This window comes from Chrysochloris asiatica, unplaced genomic scaffold (assembly GCF_000296735.1).
Source record: "Chrysochloris asiatica unplaced genomic scaffold, ChrAsi1.0 scaffold00100, whole genome shotgun sequence".
Lineage (NCBI taxonomy): Eukaryota > Metazoa > Chordata > Mammalia > Afrosoricida > Chrysochloridae > Chrysochloris > Chrysochloris asiatica.
This window is the reverse complement of record NW_006408618.1, coordinates 3250407-3272996: the sequence shown is the minus strand read 5'-3', so window position 1 is coordinate 3272996 and position 22590 is coordinate 3250407. Positions and strand designations below refer to the sequence as shown.

Sequence of the window (22590 nt, the reverse complement as noted above, 5' to 3'; positions counted from 1 at the left end):
CAAATAAATTCATGAAAAGTAAGGAGCTCTGGTATGGCAGAGGCCATGTCACCAAGGGGCAGAGGGGCGGAGGACCCTAAGCATGAAGAGCTCATTGTTAAGCAAGGCCACAATGTGTCTCCCCTTGGAAGGCAAGGCCCCAGGAGGAATCTCATGTGGGGACTCTGCAGTTTCTGTCTCTTTGTTTTAATCAGCTTATTTTAAATTTTCGTGATTTTATAAAGTTTTCAGGAGAATCTTAATAAGAATTATATTAGAGATTTGAAACTTGTTTTTAGGCACCTTCACACCATATTCAATCATGTGTAGTCCTAAAGAATGCTTTTCACACTAACAATAAGTTTCACCACTAGGAAAAACGAGCTAAAGTTTTTGCCAATCCAAGTTTGAGATTACATTCAATATTCTGTGTAGTTTCGGTCAGGGACATTATGACCTCTAGAAAATTAGCTAAAAATGCAATTAAGGGCTAAGGGAATAGTAATAGATCATAAGCAGAAATTTAACTAGATGTTTTGTATAAAGAAGTTGTTATAAAGAAATTGTTTCATTTCTTCTTAACTACAAAACTTTAAGTGCTTTTTTATGCTTGTTTTTCTTGTTTAATCAATCATGAGAAACAACTGTGTAGTCAGTTACCATAGCAAATAATGTTTAGGTACATGTTGTGATTAATGAATCTACAACAACAACAAAAAAATGCTTAATGAAAAATTCTTTGATAACATCTAAATTCTCTTTTTTCCCTGATTATTCACCAATAACCTCTCTATAATCTAACCTCCTAAGCAAACCATGAAATCAGGAAGGGAATGCTCCATGCAAATGACTAATGACAGATATTCTACAGGATACAGATCCCCTATGAAGTAATAAACTCTTTTCTGGCTTATAAATTTAACTTTTACAAATACAGCTCAGAAGATGAAACGTCAACTTTTGCTGGCAGAATACAAAGTTGGCCTACCATTAAAGAAAATTAAAAAGGACTTAAAATTTATAACATTTCTTTGATACTATGAGTTAGAGTAAGCAGTAAATATCCAGGTGGGCATGTGCTAATTAGCAGAAAATGAACCCATTTTACTTTTTTGAAAAATACATTACGAATGCATTAAAACCATCAGGTACAACTTACCTCTTGAAAATTATGTTGAGTGAATTTGTCTGCTATCCTTAGCAACTCACGACATGAATGTGTGTCAGCAAAAGCTCGAATGCCCAGGCAGTTAGAAGGATCTAACTGTCTCTTTAAGAATTCGCAGCAGGCTTCCTGTATCTCTGCCAGCTGGAGGAGGCAAGCAGCTGGCAGAAGGGTCTGCACATTGCCTTCTTCCACTGTTATCTGAGAGGTATATGCAAAGTCAATCAGTAGTTCCATAGCCCTCTCATCTATGTCTCGGATCACTACTTCTGTCTGACGGCTCTCGGCCAATTCTCCTGTAAACATAGCTCTGAAGTAGGGACTACAGGCTGACAAAATGACTCGATGGGCATATATCTTCTTAGCGCCCACAACTAGTACTACATCACATAGCTCCCGGTGCTTTCTCAGAAGGTTAATCACTTCCAAGGTTTGTCGAGGATGCTTGTCTGAGATATAGGGCATGCGGGCAGGTTGGGGAACCCCTTCTGGCAGTTTGTTGGGGTCTCCAAGGGTGCAGCGACTTGTTACATCCATTCCAGTCTCTCCTGGTCGAATGTTGGTACACCTGAGGAGTGAGGGGGGGATAGAGAAGATGGCAGTATTATTAGCAGCTCATCTATGCCCTAAAGTATTCATAACCCTGAGACAGGACTCCTGGTATAGTGCTGTAGGATCAGCACTGGACTGCGAACTACAAGGCCGGAAGCTCAAACCCACCACCTGCTCTTCAGAAACCCAATACAGGGTTGCTATTAGTTGGTACCAACTCGCTGGCACTTAGCAACAACAAGAAGTACCAAAAGAAAGAACTATGCTCCTAAAGAGCTTCTTTTCTTAGAACTCTAGGAATCTATAAACTTCCTTAAAATTTCTTGAAGGATGAATGGCATTAATTCCAAGTTAGAGTACTTTTACTGTGCACTCTCATAAAATAAAGACCAACTATTTTTTTTATTCCAGAAATAGTAGTCAGACTGTCTTGGACAATATCTCTTAATAAGTGCTTGTAATATACTAATTAAAATTCATGAAAAATATTTATAAATGATTTTCTGAATAAAATAGGTATATAAACTTTCATTCCTCAACTTGGTTTGTCCAAAATCTTGATTTTTTTTCTAAAATACAACTAACGTTAAATTCTCATTTCACTGGATATTCATTTTAAATTTATCTAAGGTTCATCACAAAAAGCTATGAAATGTACCTCATATATTGGATAAGAAGATCAGACGAAAAATAGTGCAGATTCCACCCAAACTTATTTTATATGCAGTACTGTATTTCCTTGAGGGTCCTGGTGTGGCACTGTAGGATAAACACTGGACTGCTAAGTACAAGGTCAGCAGATCAAACCCACTAGCTACAATTTGGAAATCCTACACAGCAGGAATGGGAAGCTTTTATTCACCAAACTTTATAACATCACTGACAGAGTACAAATGGAAATATTTCAACAGACTGATGCAGCACTGGAGAAGCTCATGTAACTATGCCAAGAAAAGTAGAAGCTGGCCAAGCCCACCAATCATCTGTCAGTTTGTTGAACTGTGGTGGTACTAAAACCACAGGGGAGCCAGCTGTCTTCCCCTGGCTTTACAAGGGGAGAAGGGAATCAAACTCAAAATCAGCTCAAGGCCCATTCCTAGGAAATGGAGGTCAGATATGCTTCCACCCTCTTTACCCTATTCTGACACCAACATCCCTCCCTCAGTAGCCTTGGCTTCACATATGGGTTCGACAATCCATTGCAATGGTCACAAAGAACTCACAACAATACTCACGATTATGGGGTTTATTAGGGAAGTGAACAGGGTACAATTCAGGATCAAAACCAACTAAGGACGCAACAGTTGCCCAGTTAGGAACGCCTCTAGTCTACTATACCACAGACACACCTCTCAGTCACGTGACCCCTTGGTCTCTGCCCTGCTCAGGACAATGATACAGAGCTCTTTTAACCAGACTGTCAACAACCAAAGGGCACATTCTGCAAGTCTGTCTCCTGTCTGTAGGCACTCAGCTTTACTCAGTCCATAGGCCTAGAGTCAGAAGCTGCTCTGCTACTCCATGTCACCACCTCCTGCCTTCTGATGTTTCACTCATGCTCTGCCTTCTTGATGGTCCTGGAATCTTTTGTCTCTGCTTCTGATATGGCTCCTTTTAAACCTAGCAGGAGTGCAAAACTAACCAATCCCAGCCCGAGAGTCCTGTATAATTTAATTGCATGGTCAGGCAAGGTTGGCAGTTCAAGTTCACCAGTCTCTTCTTGGAAATCCTATACAGAATTGCTAAGAGTCAGAACTGACAAGATGGCAACAATAACAACAACATCCAATCATTTGGTGGGAATTAATAAGACATTGGATGGAAAAGACATACCCAGTAAAGTTAAATTACCACAGGTGGCTTGTGTATTACTGTGATGTTGGATGCTGTCCCACCGGTATTTTAAATATCAGCAGGGTCACCCAAGGTGGACAGGTTTCAGCTGAGCTTCCAAACTGATTAGGAAGAAGGCGAGGCAGACTACTTCTGAATGTTTAGCCACTGAAAAACTTATAAATAGCAGTTCAATATTATTAGACATAGTGCTTAAAAATGAGCATCTCATCTAGGAGGGCACTTGAAATATGACTGGGGAAGAGCTGCATCCTTCGGGAAAAGCTGTGTCTTCAAAGAAGAATTGACCATGATTAACGCAAATGGAGTAAAGCTTTTGAAACCTTCATTTGCTGATGGGGCACAAATCAAAATGAGAAACAGCTGCAAGCAACCATCAATAATCAGAACATGGAATGTACAAATTATGAATCTAGGAAAATTGTAAGGTGTCAAAAATGAATAGAATGCTGGCAGCCAGGAGGCAGGCTTGCAGAATGTGCCCTTTGGTTGTTTAAGTGATTATACAATCCTGAGTGTTTTTGTGTACATCCCCCCAAAAAACAAACAAACAACAACAAAAAAAACCCCAGGGGAATAGAAGCAAATACTATTGAATGGTGATGTGATGATGCACAGAGGAGACTGTAATCATTGCAATGAAATGATGAGTATAAAACAAGTGTTCTCCCATGTAAACTATTAATTCACAATTGAAAAAAAAAAAAAAATAGAGTGCATAAGATTGATATCCTAGGCATTGGTGAGCTGAAATGGGCAGGCTTGGCCATTCTGAATCTGATAATTATATGGTTTAATATTTTGGGAATGACAAATTGAAGAAGAATGGCATCGCATTCATCATCAAAAAGAACATTTCAAGATCTATCTTGAAATACAATGGTATCTGTGATAGGATAATATCCATAAGCCTACAAGGAACACCAGTTAATACAACTTTAATTCAGATTTATGTATCAACCATTTAAGCCAGTGATAACAAAATTGAAGAATTCGATCAACTTTTGTTTGAAATTGATCAAGCATGTAATCAAGATGTACTGATAATTACTGGATAACAGTATGGGTAACACTAAGGATAACAGTGTGAAAAATGGGTATTCCAGAACACTTAATTATGCTCATGAGAACCTGTACACAGACCAAGAGGGAGTCATCAGAACAGAACAATGGGATATTGAATAGTTTAAAATCAAGGAAGATGTGCACCAGGGCTGCATTCTTTCACCATATTTATTCAATCTTTATGCTGAGCAAGTAATCTGAGAAGCTGGATTATATGAAGAAGAGTAAGGCATCAAGACTGGAAGAAGATGCACTAATCACCTGCGATATGCAGATGATACAACCTTGCTTGCTGAAAGTTAGAAGGACTTAAAATAATTACTGCTGAAGAAAAAAAGACCACAGCCTTCAGTATGAATCACACCTCAATGTAAAGAAGACAAAAATCCTCACAACTGGACCAGCAAATAATGTCATGGTACATGGAGAAAAGACTGAAGTTGTCAAAGATGTCATTTTGCTTGGATCTACAATCAACAATTCATGGATGCAGCAGTCAAGAAACCAAAGGATGTACTGTGCTGGCAAATCTGCTGGACAAGACCTCTTTAAAGTGTTCAAGAGCAAAGAGGTAAGTTTGAGAACTAATGTGTACCTGATCCAACCCATGGTATTTTCAATAGCCTCATATGCATGTAAAAGTTGGACAATTAATAAGGAAGACTAGAGGTACTCATTATGGTATTAGAGAATATTGAAAGTACCATGGACTGCCAAAAGAACAAACAGGTCTGTGTTAGAAGAGATATAGCTTGAATGCTCCTTAGAAGTTAGTATGACAAGACTTTGTCTCTCATGTTGTTGTTGTTGTCAGGTACCATCGAGTCGGAACCGACTCATAGAGACCCCATGCACAGCAGAACGAAACAATGTCCGATCCTGGGCCAACCTCACTACCGCCGCCACACTTGACGCCATCAATGATGCCACCTGGCTGATCCATCTCGTTGGGGGTCTTCCTCTTTTTCTCTGACCCTCCACCTTACCCAGCATGACATCCTTCTCTAGCAACTGTTCTCTCCGGACAACGTGTCCAAAGTATGAGAGATGAAGCCTAGCCATCTTGGCCTCCAAGAAGCACTCTGGATGCACTTCTTCCAAAACAGATCTATCGGTTCTTTTGGCAGTCCATGGCACTTTCAGTATTCTCCTCCAACACCACAACTCAAAGGCATCAATTCTTCTATGATCTTCCTTATTCACTGTCCAGCTTTCGCATCCATATGAGGCTATTGAAAACACAATGGCCTGGGTCAGGCGCACCTTAGTCCTCAAGCTGACATCTCTGCTCTTCAATACTTTAAAAAGTTCCTGTGCAGCAGATTTGCCCAATGCAATACGTCGTCTGATCTCTTGACTGCTGCTTCCGCGAGTGTTGATAGTTGATCCAAGAAGAATGAAATCCTTGACAACTTCAATCTCTTCTCCATTGATAAGAATGCTGTTTATTGGTCCAGTGGTGAGGATTTTTGTTTTCTTTACATTGAGTTGTAATCCATTCGGAAGGCTGTGCTCTTTGATCTTCATCAGTAAATATTTTAAGTCCTCTTTACTTTCAGCAAGCAAGGTTGTATCATCTGCATAGCTCAGGTTGTTAATAAGTCTTCCTCCAATCCTGACGCCATGTTTTCCTTCACAGAACCCAGCTTCTCATATTATTTGCTCAGCATACATATTGAACACAATATGTATTTCACAGTATGGTGAAAGAACACAACTCTGTCGCACACCTTTTCCAATTTTAAAACATTCACTGTTTCCATGCTCTGTTCGAAGAACTGCCTCTTGGTCCAGGTACAGATTTCTCAGAAGTACAATTAAGTGTTCTGGAATACTTATACTTCTCAATGTTGTCCACAGCTTGTCATGATCCACACAATCGAAAGCCTTTGCGTAGTCAATAAAGCATAGGTAAACATCCTTCTGATATTCTCTGCTTTCAGCCCAGATCCATCGGACATCCGCAATGATATCTCTCGTTCCACGGCATACTTTGGACATATTAGCAGGAGGGACCAGTACCCAGAGAAGGACATTATGCTTGGTAAAGTGGAGGGTCACAGAAACAGGAAGACCTTCAACCAGATGGATTGGTACAGTGAAGGTGGTAATGGGCTCAAGCATAAGAACCATTAGGAGGATGGCAAAGGACCAGGCAGTGTTTTGTTCTGTTGTGCACAGGATTGTTTTGTGTTGGAGTTGACTTGATGACACCTAACAATGACAACAACTTGCCCAACTGGAAATCATAGGACAATATCATATCATATGAAGTAAAATTTTGCCAAAGATAATTTAAAAAAAATGGTTGCAATAGTACATCGACTGCCAAAGTTTCAAGTCAGATTCAGAAGAAGACATGGAACTACAGATATATCATTGCTGACGTCAGATGGATCTTCACTGAAAGCAGACAATACCAGAAATACATTCACCTGTTTTTTTAATGAACTATTCAAAGGCTTTCAATTGTGCAGATTATGACAAGCTATGGATAACATTGTGAAGAATCGGGAGTCCAGAACACTTAATTGTGCTAATGAGGAACTTATACATAGACTAATCAGTTGGCCAGGTAGCTGTCTTCCAAATCTCTTGGCATCGATGAGTGAGTGCCTCCATTTTGTTTAAAGATTTCAATTTGTAAGATATCAATTCCCAGAGTCTGGCTCTTTGCCAATGCCTTCAGCACTACTGGCTCTTGATCATATGCTACCTCTTTATTCCATTTGCGTCATCACTGGTCAACTCTACTTTGAGAAGGCAGCTCTTCTTCAGTAGTATCTTGAGCACCATCCAGCCTGAGGGACTCACCTTTCAGCACTATATCTGTCAATATTCTGGTGGTATTAATAATACTTGTATCTTCTGGCACTATATGTGACAATGTTTTGCTGCTATTCGTAAGGTTTTCAGAGGCTAAATATTCAGAAGTAATTTGCCTCTCCTTATTTCTAGTTTGTCTTAGTCTGAAAGCTTAGTTGAAACCTGTCCACGACGGGTGAGCCTATTGGTATTTAAAATACTGGTGGCATAGCTTCCAGCATCACTGTAACACACAAGCCACCACAGTAAAGACTACGGTATGATAAACTGACAGACGAGTGATGGCAAAGATGTTTACTTGTGCCTTATTTGATTATGCAAAGGCTTTTGCTGTGTGGATCATGACAGGCTATGGATAACACTGTGAAGAATGTGTATTCCAGAATGCTTGATGGTGCTCATGAAGAACCTGTACATATACCAAGAGGCAACTGTTAGAACAGAACAAGCGGATACTGAGTGGTTTAGAATCTGGAAAGGTGTATGCCAGGGTTATATTCTTTAACCATATTTATGCAATCTGTATGCTGAGCAAATAATCCAAGAAGTTGGAATATATGTAAGAAAAACAAGGCATCAGGATTGGAGGAAGACTCATCAGTAACCTGTGTGCAGATACAATCCAGCTTGATGAGAGTGAAGAGGACTTAAAATTCTTATTGATAAAGATCAGTCTGGACTGCACATCAACGCAAAGAAAACAAAAACCCTCACAACTGGACCAGTAAATAACATTGTGCTAATAACAGGTTCCATAAAATAGTTATGTGTTAGAAGCCAGAAAGCTCCTTGAAGGAAAGGATGGCAAGACTTAGTCTCTCAGACTTCAGACATACTATTAGGAGCGACCAGTCCCTAAAGAAGGGCATTATGCTTGATAAAGTGGAGGGTCAGGGAAAAAGAAGGCTCCCGACTTGATGGATTGACACTATGGCATCAGTAAAGGGCTCAAATGTAACAAAAATTGTGAGCAGTGTTCTGTTCTGTTGTGCAGAGAGTAGCACAGAGTCAGAACCTACTCAATGGCAGCTAACAACAACAAAAATTGTTGGACTGAGTCAAACTACAGATGTCCTAGCATGTTTTAATGTATCCTAAATTAAAATTCTCCATACCCAATCCCAGTCTAAAACATCAGAATTAGATTCAATGATAATTCTATTATTAAATTTTGATACTTGGGTTCTTTCTAGATATAACTTCATAAAGTTTGGAAATAGGTTCTAAAATCAGATGAAATGGGCTGAGATCCTAGTAATGACTGAACAAGTTACTTATTCTCTATAATCCCCAGTTTTAAAATCTCACAATGGGTTAAGATCTACCTCATTAAGCAAAGATTAAATAAGATAAAAGCTCTCAGTTTAAAGCTTGCTACATATATGAGAGCTTCCAAAACTTCAAGGAATAATTTCATTATCTTTTAATTCCATTTTTCTACAAACTTTCTGAAGCTTCTTCATATTAATCATTTAAAATTGTAGTTACTGTAGTAAAAAATAATCTGCATTCACTTAAGATAATTACATATTCATGTTAAAAATCAAATCCAAGTTAATATGCTTCTATTATCTAAATGAAGTCTCAATTGAGAATTCAGCAAGTCTGAATTAAAATCTAACTTTGTGTTTTTAACATACTCTCATTGTGGTAAAATAAGTCTGACAATTTTGTCATTTTAACCATTATGGTGTACAACCAGTGTCATTTACTACATTCTCCATGTAATGCTACCATCACCACTATCCGTTCTCAAAATGTTTAATCACACCAAACAGAACCTCATACCCTTTAAACAATGAACTCCCTAGTCCGCCCTCACTCCAGCTCTACCATTTGTTGTTAAATGACCCTGTATAAGGTTTCTAAGGAGTGGCTGGTGGGTTTGAACAGCAACCTTTTGGTTAGCAATCCAGTGCTTATTCTAAAGCGCCACACCAGGACTCCCTAGTTTCGATAACCTCTAACAAACTTTTACCTCTATGCATTTACATATTCTAGATATTTCATTTAAGTAGAATCATATAGTATTTGTCTTTGAGTATCTGGCTTATTTCACTTAGCATGGTTTCAGTTCACCCAAGTTGTAGTGTGTACCAGAACACTTCATTTTTCTCTTTGTGGGTGAATAATTACTCCATTTTGTGTAAGTGTAGGTAGGTGTATACACACCTACATACATATATACACACACCACATTTTATCTATTCATCTGTTGACTGACATTTGGATTATTTCCACCTTTGGGTTGCTATGAATAATGCTGCTACAAACACTGGTATACAAGTATCCATTTGCATCTGCTTTCAATTCTTTTGGGCAGTCAGAGTGTTCCCTGGAGGCCAGGATGGCTAAGCTTTGTCTCTCATACTTTGGACGTATTGTCAGGAGGGAACAGTTGCTGGAGAAGGATGTCATGCTGGGTAAGATGGAGGGTCAGAGAAAAAGAGGAAGACCCCCAATGAGATGGATCAGTCAGGTGGCATCATTGATGGCGTCAAGTGTGGCAGTGGTAGTGAGGTTGGCCCAGGATCGGACATTGTTTCGTTCTGCTGTACATGGGGTTGCTATGAGTCGGTTCTGACTCGATGGCACGTGACAACAACAACAACCCAAGAGTGGAACTGTCCATGTTTAACTTTATGAGGAAACACCAAGCTTTTGCATATCCATTTGTAATATACAAGGATTCCAATTTCTCCACATCTTCAGCAAATGTTATTTTCCATTTTTCGGACAGTATCCATCCTAGTGTAGCACTTTAGGATAATCACTGGACTGTTAACCACAAGGACAGTGGTTCAAACCCACTATCTGGAAACCCTATGTGTGGTTGCTATGAGTCGGAACCGACTTGATGATACTTAACAACAATACCGATTCTAGTGGATGTGCTATAGTATCTCACGGTATGTAGTTTGGGTTTATACTTCCCTAAGGACTATTTTTTAATGTGCTAGTAAATCTTTTGCCCATTTTAAAACTGTAATGTTTGTCCTTTTGTTGTTGAGTTGCATGTTTATTTATTTGATAATTAAAAATATATATATTCCAGATATGCATCCTTTATCAGATAGATGGTTTCCGCAAATTCATTCTCCCATTCTGTAAGCTTTCTTTTCACATTCTCGATAATGTCCCTTGATGAACGAAAGTTTTTAAAGAAGAACAAACAAATCTATGTTGGAAGAAGTACAGTCAAAATGTTCCTTAGAAGCAAGGATGACTTTGTCTCTCATACTCAGGACATATTATCAGGAGGGACCAGTGCCTGAAGAAGGACATTATGCTAGACAAAGTACGAGGTCAGCAAAAAAGAGGAAGATCCCCAACCAGATGGATCGGCACAGTGGCATCAGCAATGGGCTCAAGCGTTAGTAACTATTTTGAGGATGGTGTAGGACCAGACAATGTTTAATTTTGTTGTGCAAGGGGTCACTAAGAGTCACAATCGACATGAGTGCACATAACAATTTATCTTTTGTTTTGTTCTTTTTGTTTCAGCAATTTCACAGAAATTTTGGGTTAGGCGTTCCCATTTCTGTCCCACCCAAAGAAACAGCTGCTGGAATTTCTACTGAGATTGCATTACATCTACACATTGTTTCAGGCAGTATTATCTTTAAAATATTCTTACAACCCATGAGCACAGGATCTTTCTATTTTTTTGGTCTTCTTTAATTCCTTTCAGGAATGTGTCATAGTTTTTAGTGTACAATTCTTTTACCTGCTTAAATTTATCACTAGGCATTTTATTGTTTTAGATGCCTTAGTAAATGAATCATTTTCTTAATTTCCTTTGCAAATTGTTCATTGCTGGTGCACAGAAACACCAATATGCAGTAAGTAATGTGTTTTATCACTCAACAATATATAATGGAAAAGAGAAGATCATTTTGATCTCTCCTTGACTAGAACTTTTCCCCACTATTCTCATATTCTTCACAGATTCTCCTATTCTTATACTTCTGAAGGTACAAATTCTTCCAAAGCTCTAAGATTTAATGATGCTGTTGTTTTGGATTTTTAAACGAAGAAAGGCATTAGAGTTGAGTTATAGTGGAAATTAAGTAGCAACGTATATACTGTGCAAGTCAGACTTTCATAGATTAAATATGTGATGCCTAATAAATGGGGAGGGTGTATGGAATTATCTTTTAAATCTATTTTCCATGAACTTTTTGAAGTTCCCTCATATGTATCTATAAATTCTATGAGTTAATGTTCTCTACTAGTTTTTAAATAATAAAACTACCCTTCCTTACTTGGCATAATCTGTTACTCTAATTTGAAGAGTGAAGATCGGATAGGGAATAGAATGGGTTGTCTAACAAAATGCCCTCCTTTTACAGATAAAGAAACCGATTAAGCTGTAGGACTTGCACAAAATCATGAGGTTTTAAATAGCAAAGCAGATTTCCTGATGTTTTTGGATCAACCACAGCTACCTCCTGAGCTACAGTACACAGTTAATACTGTGATTCATGTGCTGAGGGAGAGAGAAGATATGTTCGTATAGTGGGGTTGCAGGGTTATTGTTTATTATTTCAAAATAATGTACTAGTTAGTTTTTGCTTTCTTATGGAATATCCACCTTTCTGTAGAACCCAGGAATCTACCCCAAATGCAGATTTTTATCTAGTAGTTATGAGCCTCACCAGTGAAAAGTCAAAACACTTGGTAAAAGAGGCCTAGAAAATGAATTTCAAATTTAAGGAAATATAATAAAATTAGATGCTAGCCCTCCCTTTTCCAGTTAAAAACAACTGAGATACTCTAAGAACATTTCAGAACTGCTTTTACGTATTTCTAGTTTAGAAACAGAACCCAAACCTGTTGCCACTTAATCAACTCTGACTCATGGTATTACAAAGCAGAACTGCTCTGTATGGTTTTCTTGGCTGTCCTAATGGAAGCAGATCACCAGGTGCAGGGCAGCTAGTTAATTATTATGGTCTTTCTAGCCATATTTTTCCATTCTGTAATGTACTGTAATTGCTAGACTGCTAACCAAAAGGTTGTCGGTTCAATCCCACCAGCTGCTTCTCATAAACCCTATACAGGACGCTGTGAGTCAGAACAGACTGAAAGGCACTTAACAACATGGAAGGATTATGATTTTGGACTCATTTTGAAGTGAGATGTTAATAAAGCAGGATCAAGGTAAAACTAAGGATTAAAGATGCCCCACCTTACTGGAGGATGTGATTCAAGTCACCACCCTCAGTTTTTCTTGGGGACACAGTCTGAGTCCAATTTATAGCATTCTCTTGCCCTAGACATGCATCTGGCTCATTACACCTACCTCTAGTCTGTGGGACTTTCGACCCCATTACCTGACCTGATTCACCAGCTCCTGCAGCCTTGTGCATCAACAGCCTGTCTCCTGACCTGTCAATTTGGGTTCCTCAGTTTCTGAGACTACGTGGGTGAGATGATTCCTCCAGACTGATCTCTGAACTATGGATTTGGAACTTGTCAGTCTCCACAACTGCGGGAGCTATCTCCCTTGACAGCTGTGAGTTTTGTGAGACATTGCAGCATGTTGCAGAAATCCTGGGACTTGAGGGATAGGGAGGAGTGGTAACTGATATCAAGGACTATGGAGTGGTATAATATGTTAGAAAAGTTGGACAGCTGGGATATCTTAATTTTTTTTAACATTCCCCCCACTTTAATATTATGTCCTATAGTGAAAAATTAAGTTAGGTGGGAAAGCCTAGAATGCCAAAGTGTTGTTACTTTACACTGGGAAGTCAGGAGACCTTTCCTTTTAAAGGTCATATCTAAGTAGAAGCCTAAAGGAAACCTGGAGGCTGTCATCAGAGCAGAGGAGCAAATGCAGGGGCATTGACATAACCATGCTCTGATCCTCAGCTGTGGCCCACCATGCCCGGGCCTGTGTGCACCTCAGTTGTTTCGAACATGGCTGCAGTTACACAGGGGGGTGGGCGCTCTTGAAACATCTTGCCTAGGGTAGAATCAAACTTGATGGAGATTTGGCACATCCACTCCAGGTCCTCATTCTCTTCGGCCTCTAGATACTCCTTCTGTGCCTGTAGCTTCTCACGGAAAGAAGTCTCTCTGGATGACAGCCTGGATGCCCTCGATATACTCTTCCTGATCCAGGACCTGTTGCTTGCTCCCTGCAACCCCATTGCCTCTGCTATGTGCTTCCACCCGGCCGGGGTGCAGTGGGAAGCAACTGGTCCCAGGCTGGAACCCCTGGTGTCTCCACTGTTTTCCCAGAATAGCTCAGACCCAGTTGGGATATCTTTAACCTTCACCTCATAAGGACTAGCCTCAGGCTGATTTCTCGAAAATAAATTACTCAAGCCCAGGCCTTTCTTCTGTGACACAACTGAGTGGGTTTGAACCACCAATCTTTAAGTTAGTACTCAGGCACAAACCATTTATACCACTCAGGGACTTAATAAATAAATAAATATATGCACGTATACACACACACACTTATATATAAGGAGCTCTGATAGCATAGTGGTTACAAGTCAGGCTGCTAATCTTACAGTCAGCAGTTTGAAACTACAAGAGGTTCCATGGAAGACAGATGAGGCTTTCTGCTCCTGCAAAGATTTATAGCCTCAGAAACCCTGTACAGGGTCGCTATGAGTTGGAACCGACTCCATGGCACATAACCATCATTATTACCAGTGTGGCTCTGCAGGATACTGCACTGGACTGCAAGTTCAATTTGAACCTCAAGGCAGATGTTCAAACCCACCAGCTGCTTATTGGAAACCCTAGTAAGGGTTGTTATGAGTTGGAACAGGCTTGACGGCACTTAACGACAGCAACAATATACATACATATTTATTTATTTGGACTCCTGTTGTGGTGCTATAAGATAAGCAGTGGACTGTGAACCACAAGATGGACAGTTCACACCCACCAACTACTCCTTGGAAACCATGTTCAGGGTCGTTGAATTGTAACCTATTCAACAACAACAACATATTTATTTATTCTAAAATATAGTCAAGAGTTTACCACCTTTAAAGAAGTTATTCCAGATAATATATAAAAGAAGTCAATTTGTATTTTATACTCACATTTTATATGTATAAATTAGGGTGCTAACTTACTAGGTGAAAGTCACAAATTAAAATATTGGCACATATAGTACTAAAAACTGCACAAGCTGGAACCTGTGTAACTGGAAACCTGTCAGAAGAGAAATCTCAGATATTCTCCAACAGTGATAGAAAAGCAGTAAGCTGCATCCTGTCAAAGGTGGAAAAGCAAAGCAGTCCCACTGAATTTTAGCTCTCACATGTTTCACTGTATTAGAACTAAGATAAATATATGGATTTCCATAATCATCACATTGTATCTACAAGAATGCAGAGGGGGAAAAAAAGAATCTATGCCACTCAGTTAAGATGGTTATTATCAGGTTTGAGGGTGGTGTAGTCTGTGCTCAACTGTTAACTAAAACGTTGGTGGTTTGAACTCATACAGAGACCCTTGGAAGATAGGCCTGATGATCTGCTTCCACTGATTATAGACAAGAACTCAGCCCATTACAGTCTTGGGCTATGCAGCAGTCCCAGTGAGGAAGACACTCTTAAATACCTTCATAACAATTACCCCCACTCATTGTTGCAGTGAGAACTTATTGTGCACGTAGCCATGTTCACTACATGACCATGCCCTCCAGGAGAGGCTGGGTTCACCCTTAGGGTAAATCTTATTAACCTAATACAATAATTGTTAAGTATTTTTCTTTTTTTCCTGATATATTTTGAGGAAGGTTTTCTATCTAATAAACAAAGTTGATGTTTCTTAAAAGAAGAAGAAAGGTTACAGTCAAGAAAACCCAATGGAGCAGTTCTACTTTGTAAAACATGGGTTGCCATGAGTTAGAATCAACTCAAAGGCAACTATGTTCTTTTAACAGATATTTACTAGCTTTTAATGTAAAGAATTGTGCAACAGGAGGAGGGCAGTGGCTCCATAGGATAAGCACTGGACTGTGAACCATAAGGTCGGTGGTTTGAGCCCACCAGCTACTCCATAGGAGTCTTGGAATCCCTATACAGGATTGCTGTGAGTTGGAATGGACTCAATCATACTTAACAACAACTGTGCAACTGAGACTGGAAAATACAAAGAAAAATAAAGAGGCAATCAGGGAAGCAAATGATCTCTAGGGGAGTTATAGAAAGAGGGCAGCCAACATAAAAAATGTGGTTCTATTTTTCAGTGGCTGCAGGGTCCTTGAGATCCTACCTAGACTGTGGTTTTAAGACATCATTGTCCCCGCCCCTTTAATCCCCTAGAAAATCCTTAATAAAATTATTTGTAGCCTCCCCCCAACAACCAAAATGTGGTTCAGAAAGGTGAAATCTATGAAATTTGTTCAATATCATTCAAGAGAGAAAGATCCTGATCTGGTTACTACAAGTGGGTATATACTGTTATGAAGTTGGAATATGATATTGGATTTTCCCAGAGTTAAGGTGAACTATTCTGTGCTCCAAGCTCCAGTCTAGATCATATTTCTGTTTCTAAATCTAAACTCACAAAGCAGCATTCTGATGAATAATTTTTCCAAAAGTACTATGTTTTTTAAACAGGGAAGGACACTCATGCATTCTGATCATGGGTTTTAAATCAGCCTCATGTGAGTCTCTCTCAAAGCCTAAACATATAGCTATATTGAAATGGTCTAATATTTCCACTGCAAGGATAGTAATTCTACCAAGTCCTTTCTCCAAGAGCTGACAAGAGCTATAGTCTAAGAAAACATTAGGGTGTTGAACAATCTTCTGGAAAGAAAGAGAAGAAACTATAAAAGGGCATTTTGGGAAGAAGAAACTGCATATTCATTACAATGTCATAAAATAAAAAACATGGTTTTTTCTTCCATCAACAGCAATTCATTCTTTCAAAGTATGTAAAAGTTTAATCTTTCTACTTGGCTTTAACTCACAAGTAATTCTAATTCTAGAATATGGACTGTTCAAAATTCCTCACATCTGGTAGATACAGCACTTGTTTATGCTTGACAGTTTAAAGGCTAAAAGCACAGAGCTGAACTGTTACAGAATTATTTTTATCACCCACATAAACAATCAAGGGAGCTTTAACTACAGTATTTAATGTCTTGCATGTAGCACATGCTAAAAGAATAAATTACACGAGTTACCAAACAGTGATTACAAACAAGCATCTTAAAAAAACCCACTGAAGAAAAACAATTTTTCAAATTCCTATTCCTATTATATGTTTAAATGAAAGTACTGTTACAACCTGAATTATATACATAAAGATGGTACTGCTGACCTCAGATATAAACATTTTTGTATTTCACCAAATTAAAATGTAAAGTAATTTCTACATTATCTTCATTCTTCTTTTTGAAAGTTTGCTGTTGGTAGGTGCCAACTCCTAGTGACCTTATGTACAACAAGATCAACTATTGCCTGAACCTGTGCCATTTTCACAAACATTGCTATGTCTGAACCCACTGTGGCAGTCACTGTGTTAGGTTTTCCTCTTTTTCATTGACCTTCTGCTTTACTAAGCCTGATGTTATTCCCTGGGACTGATCCCTCCTGATAGATGAAATCTTGCCATCCTTGCTTCTGAGAAGCATTTTAGCTGTACTTCTTCCAAGACAAATCTGCTCATTCTTCTGGCTGACAGTTCATATTTAACAGTTTTGGACAACAACATAATTCAAATGCATTGATTCTTCTTTGGTTTTCCTTATTTAGTGTCTGGCTTTTGCATGAATATGAGGTAACACGTAGTCATCAAAGTGACATCTTTGATTTTTAACACGTTAAAGAGGTTTTTTTGCAGCAGATGTGCCCAGTGCAGTAAGTTGTTTGATTTCTTGAATGCTGCTTCCCTGAGTATTAATTGTAGACCTAAGTAAAAAGGAAATTCTTGACAACTTTAACCTTTCCTCCAATTTATCATGATGCTTAATTGGTTCAGTTGTGAGGATTTTTGTTTCCTTTACATTGAGGTGTAATCTACACTGAAGGTTTTTGTCTTTAATCTTCATCAGTAAGTGCTTCAAGTCCTCTTCCCTTTGAGCATGTCATCTGCATTACCTCATGCTGTTGTTGAGTTTTCCTTTAATCTTGATGCTACACTCTTTTTCATGTAGTCGGTATCTCACATTTGCTCAGCACATGAATTGAAGAGGAATACAATCCTGACACACATTTTTTCTGATTTTAAACCATGCATTATCCCCTTGTTTTGTTTGAAAGACTGCCTCTTGGTCTATGTACAAATTCTGCATGAGCACAAAGAAGTATTCTGGAATCCCCATACTTCACAATGTGATCCATAACTTGTTATGATTTGCACAGTTCAATGCTCTTGGGTACTCAATAAAACACAGGTAAACATCTTTCTGGTATTCTCTGCTTTCTGCCAAGATCTATCTGATGTTGGCAATGATATCCTTCATTCTACATGCAGAAATTCAAGCCAGCATTTGCAGAGGATGTGGAATGTAGGATATCACTGCTGACATCAGATGGATCTTGGCTGAAAGCAGAGAATACAAGAAAGATGCTGACCTGTGCTTTACTGACTATGCAAATGCATTCTACTGTGTGAATCATGACAAATTATGGATAATATTGTGAAGAATGGGGATTTTCAGAACACTTAGCTGTACTCACATGGAATCTATACACAGACCAAGAGGCAAGTGCTAGAAAGTAACAAGGGTTTAAACCAAATTACTAAATGGTTTAAAATTAGGAAAGGTGTGCGCCAGAGTTGTAGCATTTCACCATAGTTATTCAACCTGTATGCTGAACAAATTGATCTGAGAAGCTGGATTATATGAAGAAGAATGTAGCATCAGGATCGGAGGAAGACTTATTAACAAACTGCAATATTCAGATGATATATAACCTTGCTTGCTGAAAGCGAAGAGGGCTTAAAATATTTATAGATGAATATCAAAGCCTTCATTATAGATTGCACATCAATGTAAAGTAAACAAAAAGCCTCATAACTGGACCAGTAAATAACATCATGATAAATGGAGAAAAGATTGAAGTTGTCAGGGACTTCAATTTGCCTGAATCCACAATCAACACTCAATGGAGCAGCATTCAAGAAATCAAATGATGTACTGCATTAGGCAAATCTGCTGCAATAAGACCTTTCTCAAGTGTTCAAGTACAAAGATGTCAGTTTGAGGACTGAAATGTGCTTGGCCCAAACCATGGTATTTTCAATAGCCCCATATGCATATGGAAAGTTGGACAAGAATATTCAAAGTATCAAAGACTACCAGAAGAGCAAACAAATCTGTCTTTGAAAGGTGCAGCAATAATGCTCCTTAGACGCCAGGATGGTAAGACTTCATCTGTCATACTTCAGACATGTCATAACAACCTGTTTCTGGAAGACACCATGCTTGGTAAAACCAAGGGTCACCAAAAAAGAGGAAGACCCCAATGATATGAAATGACACTGAGGCACCTATAATGGGTTGAAAAATAATAATTATGAGCATAGTGCAAGACTGGGCACCATTTTGTTCTGTTGTGCATAGGGTCACTATGAGTTGGAATGGGCTTGATGGTACTCACGACAACATCCTCTTCTGACTCTGGCTTGAATTTCTGGCAATTTCTGTGGTAGTACTGCGGCAACCATTTAAAAATTATGTTTAGGAGACTTCCAGCAAAATGACCGACTAGGCAGACCAGCTACACAGGCCCTCTACAACAAAGATATGAGAGAACAAATGACAAAGAGAGTGATGAAAATTCTGGAACTCTAAACTTTGGAGGAAAGATTCGAGAAGTGGATTGAGTGCTTCTTCCTAGGAGAAGCTGAGCAAGGACAGCAAGAGAGGGAGATTGAAGGGTGACCAGCAGGCAGGATGTGGCCCAATCATCTTGTGAGAAGCTTTTGGCAACAGAAGATTCACACAGGTGATGGGAAAGGTACGGTATGGTTCCTTCTTTTTTCCTATGCTCCCTTGGTGACTAGAGTTGTAGCCAGATCTCACCCTCATCCATTCCTAGCAGAGTCCCTGGTCTCCAGGAGTTCAGAGCCATGTCAGTGAGAGGTGGAGGCCAGCTGTGCCACTTTGGTACCTGGATTCAAGAAGGCCCAGCTCCAGACCTACAGAACCTGCAGAGCCATCAGACGAGCATTTAACCAGTTACCCTGCCTCCAGCTGCCCTGTGGCCCTAACAGACACTGAAGCCAGCTCCATCAAGATCCTCCACGGACTACTTCTGGAGTGAGTGCCCTGAACATAGATAACAATGAGGCTGACAGGAACTCCATCTAAGGCCAGGAACTCTGTCATACCCCTACTACACCCATCTTGTGAGCTCCTTGGCTTGCAGGAACCCCCAAAACTTTCTCCCCTCCATGTCCAACAGTTGCAAGTTTTTTACCCTTTCCTAGGTTTGGATTGCCGAGAGCTAGCCCCTGCATATTTATTCCAGGATTTTTTCCGAAGGCGGGTGTGGACGTCGGCGATAAGGATTACATGGAGTCATGGGTCATGATAAATTCAAAATCTTCTTATTACATGCTTTATTATTATTATTTCTATGGCTACTCTAATACTCTACTTCTCTCATTCTGTACTGTCCTGCTCATTCTTTACTCCCCTGCTCTCCTGCTCATCTCTTCTGCTTCCTTTCTCCCCTCCCCTGCTCCTGCTTTCATTCTCTCCTCTCCTGCTCCCCTCCTGCTGTTTCTTTTCTCCCTTTCCCTCCTTCCATTTCTTTACTGTCTCCTTCTCTACATTACTCTTATTCTTTTTCTTTCTACACTACTACTCCTAATTATCTACATTACTACTTTCACTACTCCACTCCCCTGCTTCTTCTCTACATTACTCCCTGTACCCTCCCCCTCCATTTTTGTCTTGTCTCCTCTCCACCTCATATTCCTTCTTCTCTCCCTACTTCTGCTTCTACTTACTTCTCTCACTCTTGCCTCTACATCTCTTACCTCTCTCCTTTTTTCTACTTCTTTCTTCTACCTTTCTCTACTTACTCTTACCTCTACTTCTTGCCTCTATTCTTACTTACCGCTACTTCTACTTACTTCTACTTCTTTCTTCTACTTCTTCCCTTCCTCCCTTCTTTTTTGTTCTATCTTACAACCCCCTTATATACCATTACAGAAAACATTGCATTCATAGTAATCAATGACATCAAGGTACAATCTATCTTGGGGCACATTCCTCATGGTTTACAGTTCTTAAATTTACAACAGGGATGAGAAGTTACAGCAAAAACATTATCTCAAGGCATAGGAGACATTCAGGCGCCTTGAAACCTTTTAGTTAAACATTTGTTCCTACATAAATCTGTTCTTTTCTCTGAGAAGCAAGTTAACCTTCACATATGTTTCTTAACCTTTGTCTATTAAGTCTTGTTAATTTTAGTTGTTACGTGCAATTAACTTCTTCCATACACTATCTGTTTATAGCCTACAAAAGCATCACTTATCAGGGAAACTGGGGCTATGAAAAACAACTTCTCTAATTTACTGATCATTAATTTAAGAAAGTCTAAGTCAGATTTTTTATTTAGTATCTGTATATACCTATAGCCTTTATCTAATTGTTTTCAGGAATTCTTGTACCCACAGCCCTTATTTATGGCTGTGGGATTCTTTATTGCCTTAAACTAAGGCTACAAAGAAGAATGTTTACAAATCACTAAACCTAAGCTCGTAGTAATTCAATTGACAAATCCTGTCTCCTAGCAGTCTTAAGAATATTGTTACTATAAGTATTAAAACTAGCTATGATTACAAGTAGAATAAAATGTAGCTAATGTGTGGCTTCTAACTTTTAATGAGAATATACTTAAGTGTAGGAGAGTCAAAAATCTAAAGTAAAAGGGATACTAATAAAATCATGAATAAATCAGAGAATGATTTAACAAGAGAAAAATTTAACTAGTGATCTGTGCATAAAAATAATAAAACAACTCTTTGTGGCTCTGCCATCCAAAGAGAAAAAGAAAGAAAGAAAGAAAGAAAAAGAAAATAAAGTATTTCATTGTTGCTTTGCAAAGACAATGAATTCTTCATGTGCAGGTTCCCCCGTGTCTCATTTCTTTATTTCAATTCCTCAGTTAATATGTCTCAATTTATTTTAATTCCTTAATTAATTATGGCTGTTGCCATTGGATATTTGGTATCATTGTTTTTGTTTTTTAGTCTTTCTTCTTCTACTTCTCTTTACATTCCCTTGAATTTTATCCTTTCTATTTACAGGGTCGCTATGGGTCGGAAGTGACTCGACGGCACTTAGCAACAACATCTCAACTTTTGTTTTTCCATCTTTACTTCTGATTTTCATTTACCTTCTTTTTTTGTTTTTTCTTTTCTCTTTTAATCTTTCTTTACTATTGTTTCTTTTTCTTTTCATCTTTCTCTCTGATTTTTATAAACATTTAAAATTTAAAAAATTTTTCTTCCTTTTATTTTCTCGTGTATAGCTCCATTTCTACATCCCTCTTTAGTCTTTAAGTTTTTCATGTGCTTTTTTCTGATAGCTGTATTTATTTACTTTTTCGCTTCTAAGTATTCTTTTTTTATTGTTGGTTCCTTTAAAAAAAAAAATTCCATTTTGTTTTCTTGTGTGTGTCAAGGGTGGGGAATGTGGTTTTCTCTTTTCCACTGGACAGGAGACAGCAACTGTGCCCATACAGCCCAGCCACAACTGTACTCTCTGTAGTTCCACTCACTGGACAAGAGTCAATACCAGCTCCTGTGCCACTTGATCAATGACAGACAGTAGTCAACACCAGTCAAACCCACACAAAGTTAAGGTGCAAAGAAGGCAAACAAGAATGGTTTCCAATCTCTAACTACAGCAACAGGAAACAGCTGGTGAGAGCCTAAGAACAAACCAACAAACATTCATCCATTAAATACAACTACAACAACCCCGCCCATACAGACTGGATACTACTCAGTGGAGATTCTACCTTCCTTCATGCCCTCTGGATCTAGGCTCCCTCTTGAAAGCTGGTAAGCCAGTCACTTCTTGCCTTTGCAGCCCCTCCACTTAAATGTACTTCTGAGAAATCTGTACCTGGACCAAGAAGCAGTTGTTCGAACAGAACATGGGAACACTGAATGTTTTAAAATTGGGAAAGGTATGT

The 22590-nt window shown here is 38.9% G+C and overlaps 1 protein-coding gene across 1 annotated transcript in view; it reads right to left on the bottom strand.

Moving 5' to 3' along the window:
- KLHL20 (kelch-like family member 20) overlaps positions 1-22590 on the bottom strand; it is a 140602-nt gene that overhangs the window by 78851 nt on the left and 39161 nt on the right. Inside the window, exon 3 of the mRNA XM_006867054.1 lies at positions 1139-1712. Coding sequence (XP_006867116.1) covers positions 1139-1712 — 574 coding nt within the window. The remainder of the gene's footprint in view (positions 1-1138; positions 1713-22590) is intronic.